This window comes from Anas platyrhynchos, chromosome 5 (assembly GCF_047663525.1).
Source record: "Anas platyrhynchos isolate ZD024472 breed Pekin duck chromosome 5, IASCAAS_PekinDuck_T2T, whole genome shotgun sequence".
NCBI classification, from domain to species: Eukaryota; Metazoa; Chordata; class Aves; order Anseriformes; family Anatidae; genus Anas; species Anas platyrhynchos.
In genome coordinates, this window is record NC_092591.1 from 9,255,368 (window position 1) to 9,271,967 (window position 16,600).

The following is a 16,600-nucleotide window of genomic DNA, read 5'->3' on the forward strand; positions in this document are numbered from 1 at the left end:
ACAAATCCAAGCATAAGACTCCAGTCCCTAAACATACATTTTGGGGGGATTTCTGTGCTAATATTTTTTCCATGCAAGCACGCGTTTGGATTTTACTCTTTAACTTCCATCCTGAAAATACTCCTTCGGGAAAGTTGTGCAACACACAGCAGGTGCTGTTCGAGCAGGGAGTTAGTTAAGGGCAGATCAAAAGTGAAGTCGTGTGATAGAGGAGATGTACACACGTTGTTCTGCAGGCACACGCTCGTTTTCTCTGCCCACGCTCGGAGCTGTCTGGAAGCAGTCGCTGTAGGAGCAGGGCACCGAGCCTGAGCTAATAACACACCGTGCCCTCAGAAGGGCTCCTGCCTCGGAGTGAGCTCCTCGCTACCCCTGGTGTACAGGCTTCCATCCAGCTGGGAGCGCAGGCAGAAGCAAGTCTCGGGTTGCTGGCAGATTATGCATTGCAGGCACACCCAGGACATATCCCTTCTCCAAGGTGGGAGAACTGCGCGCTGCAAACCTTTCTTTAGTCAAAGTGCTCAGAGGTACAAAGCCAAAGTGGAGGAGGAATACATGTATTGCTGCGGAGAGCTGGTGGCGTTGCCGATCAGCACGTTGGAGCTCTCTGTTTGCATAGCGGTGGCAGTGGAAGCAGTTGTGTGCTCTTGTGTTTTTGTTTTTTGTTGTTTTTTTTTTAAACTCCCAGCTGCTCTCAAGGGCCTCCAGTCTCTTCATAATAATGAAGAACGTGGGCACCTGTCGAAGTAGCTTGCAGCAAAGAGGTGGAGCCAGTCTCATGCTAGCTGCCAGCTCTCCATGGATCGCTGGGAGTCTTCAGTGTTTCTAAATGGGGGTCCGTGCACCGCGATTTGAGATGCACTGATGCAGGGAGTAATTAGCAGCATGACAAAGAGTGTTTATTATTCATAAATATGGTTTTATTTGGTGGCTCCCCCTTAAAATCAATCGCTGAACTTCAGTTTTTCACCAAGGATTTTATGAGGTGATTAAAAATATTGGTTTTGTTTTTTTCTTAGCTTGGAATATGGGGATTCCCTGTGCAGGCATTATGTTGTTCTTTCGGTAGCGTTACTTGCTGTTATTTTTCTTTTTTCATATTTACAATGAGTTGGCTCATCCAAAACCCTGAAGGACAAATCCTTTTGATTAACCCAGCTCTCTCCCTCACTCGCAAATCCCATCTGCGAGCTGGAGTGTTAAATTCTGGAGGCTTTTGTTATCTGGTTGGTAGCATGCAAAAAATCTGGAAATTGCGCGTGAGCGATACGCTGTGCATTTAAGGTCATGCAGCCTTAAAAGCAGGGGTCTCGTTCTCGTTATCTGTGTCTGTAACTTGAGTCCCGCATAGCAGCATGTTTGTACAGTTGTTGCATAGTTGTTTTTAGGTTCATATTGGAATCTTGTGCATGGATGACAGTGACTGAACCGTGTCAACTTTGATGTGTCGGATATATCAGTGACTGTGATGTTTACAGCTGTTGTGCCTTCTCTTTCAAATTCCATCTCACGGCAGCGTGGAGCTGCTTGTTAGGGATTGATCAGCCTTTAACTGAAGTGAAATGACCTTGTTCCTTCTGTCCTGCGTGTTGCAATCATAGAATCATAGAATATCCCGAGTTGGAAGGGACCCGTAAGGATCATCAAGTCCAACTCCTGGCACCGCACAGGTCTACCCAAAAGTAGATACCCAATAAATCATGAATATACGTAATCCCTTTTCTGTTATGGCATATTTTTAATAACCATTGCTCTGTTTTGTGTAATGCCAAATCTGAGCACTTTGAAGAAATAAGCATTTGTTTATTCTGTGTAGAATTAATGGAGGTGTAGGGAAGAGCTGTAGTTTGCAATCTGTATTGTAACAGTTTTAGCATCCTTACTGAAATAACGTGTGAATTATTTTACGCATTTTGAAAGCACCTGTAGGACTGACTGTGCACACAGCCACACTTCGTGGCTTTTTTCCTTCCAATCCTCTCATTGCGCAGCTCCTGCAGCAGTTGAAAAATAAATAAATAAACGGGCAGAGCCCCCGTGACTAATTTATTTTCGGTAAACCCAAGCGCCGGGCAGCGCGAGGAGGAAGCGCTGGCTGCGAGGGGGCGGCTCGGGGCGGCGTTGTCACCCAAATATCTCCTGCGGTGCCTTGGGAAGGACGGGGCCGGCTCCTGGAATCCCGGCCGGCCGGCAGCTGTGTCGGCCGAAGAGACGCACGGGGCAGCTGCAGAGCCAGCTGTCGTTTGGTGTGAATCATACGGCAGGGGATGCTGTAAATAGACCAGCGCCGGGTAATCTAATACCTGGCAGCCTTCGGAGTTTTACTGCAGGCCCTTTCCCTCGTCTGGATAATTAAGGGGAATAATTAGTGAAGACAGAGAGGCAGAGTGCAGAGGGTTGTTGTGGAGTGTCCCTGCTTCTTTCTTGTGTACAAAACCTCTCTGAATGTTTGTTGGAGGTTTGGATCCTGCTCTTGTTAAAGGGAAAGCTGTTGATTTTGGTTGTCTATTTTACCCTTTTAATTTTGAGCGCAGGGTGCTGAATTGGTGCACGGTGGCTGCGCGAGCTGTACGTTGCTGCAAGGAGGAGCGCTGGTGGTTTTACTCTTGGCAGTACTAGGCTGTTAGTGCAGACCTGTGAAAAGACTAAAGATGACAAGTAAAACCTGAGGACAGGGTCTGGAATATGAGACTGTCGGTGTCAGCTACAGACAACTGCTTAGGAGACATAAAGTCTGGAGCAGTCCTTGTAACATCCACTCCACGAGCCACGAAACACTCCTACCTCCTCAACAAAGCCTTCGATGGAGAAGATGAGAAATGAACTATGGTAGCGCTTCTGTGGAGCAAGCAGGAGGGAAAAAGGACACTGCTGGGTCCTGGGTCCATGCACAAACCAGGGATTTGTTAGGTGAAAATGCCCCGTTCTGCACCCCTTCTGCTCTGAGAGCTGGGAGAAGTTTGCCCCCCGACACTTTCTGCTTAGAAAGTGCAACCCCAAAGTGTTGGGGCTGGTGTGCAAGTGGTCCCCTCTGGAGGGGAGGAAGGGAAATGTTTCAAGATGGCCTGGCTGCCATTTCACAGCCTTGCAGCCAGTCAAGTGCTAGGAGTGGAGATCTGGCTCTGTGTTTAATATGAATTAGTCATTTAGCTGCTGTGTGGTCTTTTGTGACATTCCCTTTGGGTAGGGGCAAGTTAGTATGGAGAGGATTTTGCTGTTCAGTTCCTTGCTTCTGAAGGAATAGGAAGGAATAGGCTGACTGTCTTGGCTTTTCTCCCAAAAATGGCTCCTTGGTGGTGTTTTTCTTTTTTTTTTTCTTCTTAATGGGATCCCATTTGGAACAGTTTGTGATGAATCAGTGAGAATTTAGCAGCTGGCTGTGTAATGTGAGAACAGTCTTCAGCCTCTGGGCTTTCAAAGGTTGTGCTTGCCATGGGCTTAATGGGAAGGGGAGGCTGGGAGGAAGAGGAGAAGGAGGCTGCCATACCATAACACTTTCTCCTTTTCCCTTTCTTGCTTACCTAAAATGCTCTCTTTCGATCAGTGACCGTGGATGCCAGTTGTTTCCAAGATCTTCTGCAGATATTCAGTGCTGGTAGACTCATCTGTGAAACCCAAGAACGTTAAATTTTGGGTGTAAATTTTGCCTCTTGAGTTCTGCGTTCATTCCTGATTTAGGAATGCTTTCTAAAGCCTTCTCTCTGCCTTTCTACAGGTGCTGGAAGACAACGACTATGGTCGTGCAGTGGACTGGTGGGGCCTCGGCGTGGTGATGTATGAAATGATGTGTGGCCGGCTCCCTTTCTACAACCAGGACCATGAAAAGCTCTTTGAACTCATCCTTATGGAGGAGATTAGATTTCCACGCACTTTGTCACCTGAAGCAAAATCTCTCTTGTCAGGTTTGCTGAAGAAAGATCCTAAGCAGAGGTGAGGCTGTTGCTTAATATTTACAATTTTAAATGCTCGTGCGCTCAGAAATACCAAATAAGAAGAAATTAGGAAAAAATATTTGTTAAATATTGTTAAATATTATATAAAAATATTTGTTCAAGCCAAGTGACTTAAAAGTGGCTTTCTGTGCTAATATTGCCATCTTTCAGAAACAACTGAAGATGATACTGCACAACGGGCTATTGAGTGCATGCACGCCAGTTTTTATTTAAAATTGAGGAAGGTATTTTGGATGAAATTGTAGTTTTGTTTCTAATCAGGTCACAACTAGAATCCACCAAGAACAGCCGTGATGTAGTACATGAATCTGTTTGTTTTTGTCTTAGCTTTTGAAACAAGCTCATCCTGCAGGTAGCAACATGAAGCGATTTTGGTGATCAGGAGGCTGAGCTTTGGAATACAATAAGTACCATTAACACGAAACTACAGCCTGGAACAATGCAAGTTAACCTTGCTTTCGGTCATAATTAATCTGATGGCTGCTGTGGGTTAGAAGCTCTACAGTGAACGTTCTTGCCTTCTATCCAAGTTCAGGCTGCTTGCTGTAAGCTTTCTGAATTTTCTGTGAAATCTGTGCCGTTGATTTATCATCCTGCTCTGCACAGCAGGTGGTGGTGTTTCTGCCATGATTGTGGTAGAGTTCATACCATGATTGATCTACTTTTCCCATTTCCTCCTTTTGCTTTTTTTTGCTGTTCTGTAATATTTAAAAAGTAACCTTTGACTTAATAACAACAACAAAACCCAAACAACCCTGTAATGGCTAACAAACAAAAAACAGAACAAGATCCAAAAAGGATGTTGACCTTTGCACCAAGGTAAACATGGGTTTAAGAACCTGCTGTCTCGTCAACTCAGACATTTTTTAAACAAATAAAAATTGTGACTCTGCCCCTAATCTGTCCTGAACCTTTCCACCATAAACAGGCTCTAGCTAGGAAACTTTTCGTGTGTGGTGTAAGTAGAGTATTTCAATTTCTGGTGTGTTCAGTCTGTACGTGTGCATGCACATAGCGCGAAAATGGTTCTTTGCCAGTACTTGGATACTTAGAGCAAAGATTTTTATCATCAAAGTGGATTATTCCCATCACTGCTCTTGACAGAAAAGCCTGCGGAGGGGCTTTGTGGTGCAAACCCACAATTTGTACAAGTGGAGCGTTCAACTCAGCGGTGACATGGGGAACCAGGAGCTGTTGTAGTCAGGAAAGTGGCCAGCCTTGTGCCCGTCCCTCCTGGAGCAGGCAGGGGCTCCGGTGGGGCCTCCAGGAAGAGGTTGTGTGATGGATTAGCAGCCCCCGGGCACTGTGCTCTGCAAATGTGGCTGCAGCCCGTGCCAAGAGGATTCCTGTCCAGGAAAGTGCTGGGTTAAATAGAATTGTGACCCTCTTGTAGCTTATTCAGGTGGGGCCTTTCAATCACTGGAAACACAAGCAGCATCTGCTGTAATTTGTTCTTAAAGGAGCATCTCTGATGAACCAAAATGCAATTTGTTTACAAACAAAGAACGCCCACTTGTTTCTAATTACAAGGTTTTTCCAATGCCAATAATTACTCCACAATATGCTCATTTCATACAAATAGCCACTTCTTCACATGGATCTTCAGCAGGCTTGGAACTAGCAATGCTCTGATCTGTTGGACAGATGATTTTCATGCTGCTGATAGGAATAACTATAGGCTAGACAAGCCTGCACACATGCCTGCAGCTTGCTAATTACACTGGTGCCTCCCAAGCTTTTTGGACTGTGGACTCTTCTTAAACACTGGTTTCTCCCCAGCCACTTTGCACCCAACTTTTTAACTGCAGTTTCTGCAAATCCACTGCTCTGTGTGGGGTTTTCAGGCAGTACATGGAGCCGAGCTGGAAGTTGCGAGTCCCACCCTTGTAGTTTTATGGGGGTTTGTTGTCAGCTGTTCTCACAGTGTGGTCTCTGTGCTCGGGTGGGCGCCTGGGATGCTTGGTCCTTGACTCATAGTGAGATCATGGAGCCACGTTAAAGAAAACCAGCCAGATTGCCACAAAAATACATTCAGTGAAAAGTGATGTGCAACAGTCCAGTGAGCATTGGTCTCTTGGTGATGCTCTGCTGGGTTACAAAGCGGTTCCCCCAAAATCCCTCCTCACCAAAGCCCAGGGGTTGGCAGAAGTTGGGGTCACCATGATGCTTGTGGCATTGGCGTTGGCAGCATTTGGTTACTGCTGCTGGACCTGAGGCTGGGACAGAGGGGAGAGCCAACAGCTTGAGCAAAATGAAACTCAGAAATTCTCCTTTCCAGTAAAATCTCCCCCTCCCAAAAGGATTTGATAGATAAAGTGTAAATTAACTATCAAGGAGCTAGTGAATCATGGTCTGGGATGGTGAATTAACCTTACAGCTACCTGCTGGACCTGAGCTAGGTGCACAGGAGCAGCATTTGCAGTCTGCTTTCGATAACGCCAGCTCAGCTGCAGCTCCCAGGCATACAGGGGAAGTATGAAGAACAATAAATCGCATTCTGCTTTTAATCACGGCCGTTTTCTAAATTTGGTCATACGTAGAAAATCTATTTTGTCAGGGAAAAGGAATTTTGAAGTTTCTTTTGGGATTGATATAAGTTTATTAATCTTGTAACGTGAGCCTTAATTTTCCTAAGAAGGAAAAAATCTATTCTACAAACATCCCCTTGTAACGGGGCCTGCAATTCTCCTTTGCTGCTTTGTGACGTACATCAAACAGAAGGGGGTAATCACAGAGTATTTCTGCACATAAAACAGCATTTTTCCCCCCTAATTTTTATTATTCTTTCTCTGGCTCTGGGGGCTGCGACCTGTGAAGGTGGGCATGGCTCGGAGTGCTCCGTGCGAGGGGGCTGAGCTCAAGGGGGTGGCTGTGTATGTGACCAGCAAAGAGTGTCCCACAAGTGCTGAATCCCGGCAGGTATTAAAGCAGAGGGAACTCCAAGACCATTTTCTCTGAATTTTGATGGTGTCTGTTCCCACTGCATGCCTTAGTGCTCCCTGCCCTGGGGCAGGCTGGCCTTGGGAGCTGAGCCTCTTTCAGATGGGTTTGTCACCAGCTGCTTCGTTTGCTGCTTTCTCTGATGGTGCCGTGGGAGCTCTCCACGCAGGACGAAGATGCAGCATTTCACAACCCCCGCTGAAAGGTCTGGTGAATGCACGGAGTTGTAGCTGGTGCTTGGCTTTGGAGGGCTGAGGCTGGGCTCTGGGAACTGGTGATGGGTCCCTGCAGCGACACAGAGATCTGACACTTCACTCATTTTAGTGCTGGTGGCTCTTCCTACAACCTGAGAGCAACCTTAGCTGCAGGTGTTCAGGAAGAGCAGGGTCAGTCAAGCCTCTACGTGCATGAAACCCAAACTTTTTTCCCCGTGGAAGTGGTGATTTGTAGTTGAGGTGTGTCTGCTCGCTCTGTTGTGCTCTGCTACGCAAAGGGCTGACAGCTTGAGCGAACCTGCTGTCCAGCACAGCAAGGCCTGCAGCCCCTGCTGGAGCTGGAGGAGGTGGAGGTGACAACTGTAGGGCTGCAGGAGCCGGGAGAAGTCCTGGCTGGCGGGGGCAGGCAGGAGGCTGCCTGCTTCTCCAGGAGCTGGGCCTCTGGTGCAGCGGCCTTCAGCCTTGGGGGCATCCAGAGCTTGGAAACTGCAGCGTCCTGGGTATCTCTTATGCTGCAGGTGCTCATCAAGTCCTCACACACCACCTTAATGTACACCAGGTGCTGTTAAGGGACAGATGTGGCTGTTGGATGTGGTGCTGTCGGTGTAAATCACCTCAGTACCAACTTGTCCAGACCCAGTTCGGACGTGAGTTGGGGCACGCTCGAGCAGCTCACCCATAAAAAAATCTGACTTAAGGCTGAGGAAAACATGAAAGGCAACTCTTTTTTTTCCCCCCAGATTTCTAGAAATCAGTGATGTAGAAACTTCCCAAGCCTCAGCTTCCTCAAATGTGACTGCTTTGTGGTTGCCTCCCAGTGCTGGGGGGTGGGGAGCCGGATGGGCCCTGTCCGTGTCACACGCGTGGGGCTGGCGAAGGAGCGGGGAAGTGAGGCTCAGCGCAGGGCTGGGAGCTGCTTTCCAAACTCTTCACCTCTGATCAGGAAAGTCCCCGTGTGACTGCGTATTCGTGGCCTTTTCCTCCCGAGCTGGGAGTTACAAATACTCCGTGCTGCCAGCAGTGGCCACGGGGAAGCAATGTGGGTGCAGCTCCGCAATGCTTGCGTGCAGCTGACTGCTGCAGGGCTCCCAGGGCAAGGACTGAACCACAGGACGTTACTGGTCTCCTTCCCAGCTGTGTCAGAGGAGGGGAAATAACCATGAGTGTGCTCCAGCCCGGCGAACACAAACAGCTTTTGCTGGGCTGATTTTCCTGAACCCAGCGGGTGTGTTTACACTGCTGAAGAACCGCTTTTGGGGCTGGGGAGGGAGCAGTAAGAGAAATCATGTGGAAAGAAAACGGCAACCCAAATCTGGAGCCCAAAGCCATGACTGTTTCCATCTGAGGATGGTGCACGTGTGAATCTGTAAACAACAGCAACCTGTAACCCAGCAGCATGGCTGGCTTCACGTGAGGATTCACAGTCACAGCCTTCTTGTGGCTCCCGAAATGGTGCAGCACCAGACTGGGACGATCTGGCAGGTCAGAGTGAAGGCGGTTGTTGCTTTCTGTGTTGGAGCCTTAGGGTAGAAAGTTTCTCACTGTAGAGCTAGAAGTTGGTGGGTTTCTTTTTAAAGAACCAGGAATGGGCCACTGGGTGCCAAACACTGCTTACCTTTACAGGGACAAGTACAAAAACAATGTTTTTGCTGCGACTTGCTAATTGCAATTGTCTGGTCTGGGATGGTCATGTTTTCACTGAGTGTCTGCGCACACAATATATTTTTAGTATGTATATATAAAAAATTGCAGGGTATGTATTTTAAACGTTTTTGCAGATGATTTCTCTGTAGCATTATAGCCGATTGCCCTTGACTTGCAGAGCATGGGAGCTTGTGATGAAATGATCACAGTAACTTGCAAGCAACACGGTTTCATAAAAATTAAAAGTGTGGAAATGGTTTGAGCTTAGTATTAATATTAATGTTGCTTTTAGTAGTAATTTTTCTCCTTGGGATTTAGCTGAAACACAAAAGCTAAGGTTCTCAAACTGGGATGGAAGCTTAATGAATAACCAGCACTGTTCAGCAGGTATGTTTTAAGGAGACCAGCTTAGATTTTTTTAAAATGCTTTTCACCCTCTACACTTTGTTATATTTCCTTGAATACTGTAATCTTTAGTGGACTTTTAACTTCTATTTCTACTATTTTTAGCTCTGTTTGAAGACTTAGATGCATAGAACTTAACCTCATTGCACAGGAATTTTTCAAGACTTTTATACATGCTGTATTTTTCTTCAGTTGTTGCATGTCCTTATGAGAGACAAACTCGCTGCTCTTTCGGTTCTCAGTGTTTCTTTAAGCATGTTTTTTGCATTAGGTGCTGACGTAATGTTGTTCACCTTGAAATGGTCTTTTCATAATAGTTGTAAAACCCACAAGTATGTTTTGGACTAAGTTCCTATCCGAAACATGGGTTTTCTATTGTTTTTCCATTCGATTGGAATGGATTTGTTTAATAGTATAGATTCTTAAAAGGTAAGTAAAACATCTGGGGTTTCTGTTGGCATTTCCCTGAGTATGTGTTTGCCCTTCATGGAACAAAGGCTCGTAATAGATAATGTATTCTCCAAAGCACTTGTGTGTGGCTGCAATCAGCCAGCCGGTCTGCATACTTGTGCAAAACAGTATTTAGGTTCTTTGTAGCTTATAGTCACTTCATAACTCCCGAACTTTGATGCTGGAGTACAGCCTGCTGACATCTGTGAGTAAAGAGGATAGGACTGATCAACTCCACCCTCTTCTTCGCTGGCCATCCTCATCTGCACCGGGGAAGCAGCGAGGAGCCTGATGCAGACTTGGCAGAGCCTCTGGACCTGCAGGGAACCAGCCGAGAGATGATTACTCACAGAGTTTGTCTCTGTTCCCAGGCTACCCTGGAGTTTGTCTCTGTTCCAGGTGGCTCGGCAGCTGTACACCACGCTGGCAAGCAGGCGGGAGGGCCATTGTCCACTTGCTTTGGCCCGGGAGGCTCTAGGCTGGACTTAGGCTTGGTCTGAGCCCACCTGGGGTGGGAGAGTGTCCCCCAGCACTATGACACGAAGCCTGGGGTCTGTTGCCTGTGCCACCACAGGTGTCCTGGAGGAACAGGAACAAGCAAACCTTTTAGGTTATTACTGTGGCACTAAAAACAGGGCCAGGAGGCAAGCACGGCTGCTGAACTGCCTGTCACCTCTGCTGCCTGTCACCTCTGGTGCAGGTGTGGCCTCTGCCAACTTCTTCTCTCTGTAGAGAGTGCACAGACGTGGCTGAGAGCATTGCCCACGCCAGCATCCATTCCCCAGTGGCAGCCAGGACATCGCCGTGTTCGGTTCCTTCCACCCCAGGCAGTCACACCACACTGTGCCATTGCACTGTGGCATGGAGCTATGCCCACGCGGTAAAAAATACCACATCAGTGGGCTGCAGCACAGCCTTCACATCATTCTGACACGTTGAGCTGCACCCCTGGCCTCTAGCTCTAAATAATAACATACAGGGTGTTATGGGGCCGATTGCTGTGCAGCATGGGTGAATGTTTGGGCAATTTGGCTGCGGGTCCAGAGAACAGTCCTTGCCCCTTTTTCTTTAGCAGTATGGATACAGCCTGGGTTGCTCACAGCCATTGTCCCAAGCCTTTAAAATAAGGCGTAATTTCTGAGTTCCCCAGTGGCGTCGGGGTGATGCGGCAGGAGTCAGGGGCTCGCAGATCCTAGAGGTCAGCCTGGATGAACGTGGCAGCACTTTTTGCATTTAAAAGCCTGAGAGTCTCTTAACCTTGTAACCTGAAGTGAGTCTCCTGCTGATTACTCAGTGTGTGTTTGGTTTTCCCAGCGCATGTCTTTGCGTGCAGATGCGGTTCAGCCTTTCAGAGAACGCTTCGACCTCCCCAGCAGAATTTAAGCATCTGTTAGCCCGAGACTGCAGCTGAACTGATTGCATCTATAAGCTGTGTGGACAGTTTTAGTTTGGAATAAAAGTGCTTTATCTTGATATACCTTTAAGTCAATAAAACACCCTTTGTGCTTCCTTGAAGCTGAGGAGGAGGAAAGATTTGCATACAACGTGATATTATCACTGCAGTTGTCAACTGTTTTCTTTAATGGAAATTTAAATCAGATGGCATAAATCAGTTCGTCTTCAGAATCCTTGCCTCTCTGATGCTTCAAAATCAAATTCAGTTTTACTGCCGCCATCGCTCTGCTCTTGAAAATTATAGAGGGTAGTTGCTTGTTAATTTAGAAAGGAGAGAGAGCCGGGTTGCTCAGACCTTTTACTTGCAGCATCCCCTCAGAAGGCAGATCTTTTGAGTTGTGATTTTTGTTTGTTCAAGAGAAATTTTTATTGCATGCTAAAATTTCTTAGTGTATTTTCAAATCTTTTAGAAGAATGGCGTTGTGATCTGAAGTGTAGAGTATGCTACAGCCCTTGCACAAAAACCAAGAGTGAAGCAAATGCCAAATGCTCCAAAATGTATTATGTAAACTCAGAATTTTTTCAGTGCTATTTCATAAAAACTGTCTGAGAAAAATAACTGTACTCAACCACTGATTTATTTATTTTGCCCCAAACAGGTTAGGTGGCGGTCCTGATGATGCCAAGGAGATTATGCAACACAAATTCTTTGCTGGCATTGTTTGGCAAGATGTATACGAGAAAAAGGTACTTAAACAACTGTTCTCCCAAGGTGAATTGTAGCTGTGGATATCCTGAATGGTTCAGATTTTGTCGCCCTTGGTAAGGTGTATACAAGTCCTACATGGAAGAGGTTTGCAGTTGTTTTATCAAGGCTAAATTGATTCTTGCTTCTTAAAATACTGTGGCTGGATTACTTCTGAACAAAAGCTTTTTTTCCCCCCAATGAGGAGTGTCTCTCAACAAGATACTTGTTTCTGTGACTAAATAAATAGGATGTAGCCAAAGTTTCTTCCAAGTGTAGACAGTGTATAAGCTTTTGAAGTGGCATTTCCTGTGAGTTCTTTTTGCCATTTTTGCTATCAAATGATGTATCCTTTGTGATTTATGGTGCCCAAAAGTTAGTTATTGTTGGTTCCTGAGCACCTGGAAGTAAAACTTAGTAGAAGTAGTAGTGGCAGACTGTCTGTTCCCTTTGCTTTTCCTGTCTTGAATGGTGAAATCAGACTGAATTCAGCAGGCAGAAGGAAGCAAAAGCCTTTGCATCAATTCAAGCCTAGCATACATACATTCTTGATTAGTGATGTGAAGCATCTGTACTTCGTGGTGTTTCTCATCAGTTTTCCTTGAGACCCACTGAGTTTGTGGGCATTCCAAAGAGAGAGACTGCGATGGGAGAGACCAGTCCTTTCAGCATGAGTGACACGAGTTGTCTCTGCTCTGTCCCTTCATTCACAGCTAACTTCACGCACTCCTCCAAGATGCCTTGGTGCTTTCATGGTGACCTACTGTTCTCCTCCCATTTGATTCTCACAAGCCACACTCTGCATAGCACTCCCATGAAGTGCAGCTCACTGAATCACTTGGGTCTGGTGATTCAAGGCTCCCACCTACTGACACTGTATGGTCTCAGCCTTGCCTCATTTCCTTCCTTCCCCCTGCAGCCCCATAAGATACCTGATCTAGTTTAATCTCTAAGTTCAGTTTAGTTCTCCATCCAGCAGGTAAGAAACATAGCAGAAAATGAGTCTTGAATCTTTGGTTAAACTACTACAGTGCAGCTTTTGTTGACTTAGAAGTCAGAGAACAACGCCACGGCTTCCCATACTGTAGTGGAAGAATTGTCCAGTGCTTCCCTGTTACCAAGAGTGCTTTGTTTCCTTCTTGGTCACTCCTTTACAGATTGATATGGCTAAAGAAAAATAAAAAAATGAGAAAAAATAGCTTTTTGAGCCCTGAAAGTGTATGTAGCATTTAGACATCTGTCCTTTCAGAGCATCCCTTGAGAGAGAGCTGCAGGCAGCCAGGAGGTAGATATGGGCAGGAGGGAATTGGGAGGACTTTATCCAAAATAAAATGAAAAGTATATCTGAATTACTGTTCTAAGCCGTGGGTTATTCCCTTTTTCACCCAGCTGGCATACTGCAAAACCCCAAAGTATTTAGTTAAAAGTTGATAACGTGGTTCAGATATTTTCAGTGAAGTTACTTGTTAATAGTATGATGGGAGTCCTGCTTCCCTGAATGGAGGAGAAATTTCACAAGCCAGACGCAATTTATTTATCAGTGTGATTGAGGAGGCCTTCATAAAATGTCTCACTATAGTACTGACTCAAATTGTTGTGGAAACTACCAGGAAATTGCAAATGTTGAGTATTTTGGAGAAAATAGCATGCTAAGTGAGACCTTTTCTGTCTTTGGCCTATACAAGGAGGCTGCTCCTTTTTGCTCCTGTCCCATTAGTAGGTGCAGCTGAGATTGGATGTAAACTGTCAGCTGCTGTTAGAAATAACCGTGCCGTGTAAATGAAGATATTTCAGAAAGCCTGTGAGTAATTGCTGCCTGAGTTCTGGGTGGTCTGAGGAGGACCTTGCTGTATTTACCTGAAGTGCATTGTTATGGAAAAAATCCGGATTTTGTCAGCTGCTAGAGGTGTTGGTGTGCTAAGCTTGGTTACCCACAACCTCCAGATCATGGTGGATGTGTTCGTGAGCATGGATTTGGGGTAATCAAGAACACTTACTTTGTAATTAGGCTTTTTGGAAATGTATCATAGCTGTGAATTACGAGCAGCTCTGAATAACTGGGGTTGTCCCAGGACTTTAAAATATTCATTAGACCAGCCTGGAAAAGTTTTGCGATTTGTCTCTGCTATAAAGAAAGGTGCAATTTAATTTGCAGTCTTTTGCCCACGTTCAATTGAAACGTACACAATGAGATTTTAATCACGTGTTGTTTTTTCTTGTCTTTTTTTTTTTTGCCTCTTAAACCAACATAAGCCTGCGGGTGTCAAGCTGGTCTGCAGCAGTGGGAGGCTACAGGTGGCACCTCCCTGCCAGTTGAACTGCAGAGCTCTCTTGCTGACAGCTTTTCAGTAAAGCACCATATTTGCTTGGTAAAGCCAGCATTGTAGCTTTCTGTGGCTTCCCCTCTGTTTCCAGCTTCATGTTCTGAATTTGACAGCTAGGAAACGAATTTTGTCTTGTGGGTGCATCATAATCTGTCTCAAATTGCTTTTAACAGATCCTAAAATGAAAGGAAAAAACGGCAGAGGCAGCGCTGGCCCGCTACACGCGCGTTGTGACTCAGGGCTGCTGCTCCCAGTCCTTCTGATGTGCACGGTTCAGGTGTCTGCTGCAGTGCCCAAGTCCTAAATCACTCCGTGCTGTGCACAGCGAGCTACAGCAACTGGGAGCGTGCCGGGTGCCAAAACCCCCATTAGCTTAAAAGGGCAGAGAGAGCTTCGGATCCGCACGCACACAGCTCGTCACAAACATGCCGAGGTTCCCTGTAAGGAACAGGCTGCTGTGAGGAGAAGGAGAACGGAGCTAAAATGTGAAAGAAATAATACTCGTCCCCAACGGGGCTTTTAGGCATAATATGCAGATTTGACTTGAGAATAGTGTTATTAACATGATAACGCACAGCGTTCCCTCTTCAGCAGCTTCGGGAGGACTGTGAGGCTCAGAGTGACTGGTGGCTTTGGGATATCCTGTTTCCTTTTCCTTTTTAAATTCAGGACATAAAGAACCTATTTTTTTTACAGGAAAATTTACCAGCCTCCTTTAAGGCATACTTGGGAACAAAGAATAATTAGCAATTAAAAAAAAAGTATGAATGCATACTGTAATTTTGTTTGCGTATAGTAAAGTTAGGATTTTTATGTCCCTTAATTTTTAAAGATTGGTTTTAAAATGTGGAATATTTCTTTGTATTTGGAAATAGCACCATATGTGCAGATTACGCATCTTAAAGGCTTTAAATTGAACATGAAGGAGCTGTATTGAATTGTTTGAAAGACAGGACAACGCTCTGCCAGGCGCTCTCAAAAAAAAAAAAGTGATGGGGAGCTTGAAGGTAGTGATTTTCTTCTGAGCTGACTTGCCAAGCAAATGATTCTTCAGCTCTAAGTTGGAGGAAAAGTTGGAGGTGGGGAGGAGATGTTCTGTACACCCAAGGTTTGCAGGTAGTGACTTCTGCCAGTGTCGTTCTGATTTCTGTCAGAGCAGAGCAAGTCCCAGGGTCACGGCTTAATTCCAGCTGGAGCACTTTACCATTTGCTTAGATAAACTTCTCCCTGCGGTTTCAGCTTGGAAGCTGTACACTTCCTCAATCACGCTCCCAAATTGTTGCCTGGTGTGGCCGTGTGCTATTAAAAGCTGGCCGCGCTTAACCCCAGCGGTGGGCGAGCGGCAGCCCAGCACCGGGCACTGTTGCCTGTCCTCTGTGGGAGGGCGAGGAGCTGTCTTTGCCTTCTGCCTGCAGCCTGTCGTGCAGCGGCAAGGTGAACGAGCCCTCGATCCCAGCTCCTCTGCCCTCCAAAGCTGTCGGTGTTCCAGCTCCGTGGTGTGTGCGCAGCCAGCCCTGCCACCCCGCTTCCCAGGCTGCCGCCTCCTCCGGCCCCAGCCAAGCAGCTCAGCTCCATCTGGAGCGCCTGTTGCCGCCGCTCGCCTGCGTGTACCAGGATGATTTCTCGCCCTTCTGCCCATGCAAATTTCAAGAATAGGACCCAAACAGGGCTCTAACAAGAGGAGGATGTTAGTTCATGTTTTTTTTGTAAACACTCCAGATTTTCTAAGTTTAGAGTCGATCTGAAACTACTTTTTGGGGACCCAGAACGCAGTGCTTGGTGTTGCTGCTGCCGTGTCCTAAATTCTGCCAGGTGGGGCCAGTCTTCTGCATGGTTGTGCTCTGAGTCTCCGAGTGCATGGACACGGCAGCTCTGTAGCTGGAGCTGTCTTAGGAACATTGCAACCCTTCCTATGATGTGTTGGGCTAGCTGATCTGTTCGGTGTCACTGAACACGACTCTTATGCATTTTCATCCTCAACTGTAAATCAGACTAGATGCAGCCTACAATTTACATCTAATTAGGTAGGGAAACAGTATCTATTATTAATTTTAAACATTTATATGCATGTTATTCATTACTTGAAGCAACATTAGGAGTGTCAAATTTTCTTTCTGCAATTAAATTCTATCAGCAGAATGCTTTAAATGACCCATAAGCAGGATGTGCCCACGTAGCCTTACTGTATACTGTTTTTTTATGGACTGAGTTGGTTTTTTTTTGTTTGTTTAAAAACACACAAAAAGCTACTGTAGCTTATAACTCTACTTCAGATCCTACCTGCTTCAAACAGTACTTTAAGAACCTCTAAACAGATGGTATTTTTCTATTTTTTGTAGCTTGTACCTCCATTTAAGCCACAAGTTACATCTGAAACAGACACAAGATACTTTGATGAAGAATTTACAGCACAGATGATTACAATCACTCCTCCTGACCAAGGTAAAGTTTTCCCAAATGTTTCTCGCTGTCTTCTCCAGACCACCAAAATAATTTGCTGTAAGGTTGTCGAGTCCCTTTAGAACATAC

General features: G+C 45.9%; 1 protein-coding gene across 1 annotated transcript in view; it reads left to right on the forward strand.

Moving 5' to 3' along the window:
* AKT1 (AKT serine/threonine kinase 1) overlaps window positions 1-16,600 on the forward strand; it is a 72,472-nt gene that overhangs the window by 53,962 nt on the left and 1,910 nt on the right. Inside the window, exons 11-13 of the mRNA XM_027459119.3 lie at window positions 3,716-3,930; window positions 11,662-11,749; window positions 16,411-16,513. Coding sequence (XP_027314920.1) covers window positions 3,716-3,930; window positions 11,662-11,749; window positions 16,411-16,513 — 406 coding nt within the window. The remainder of the gene's footprint in view (window positions 1-3,715; window positions 3,931-11,661; window positions 11,750-16,410; window positions 16,514-16,600) is intronic.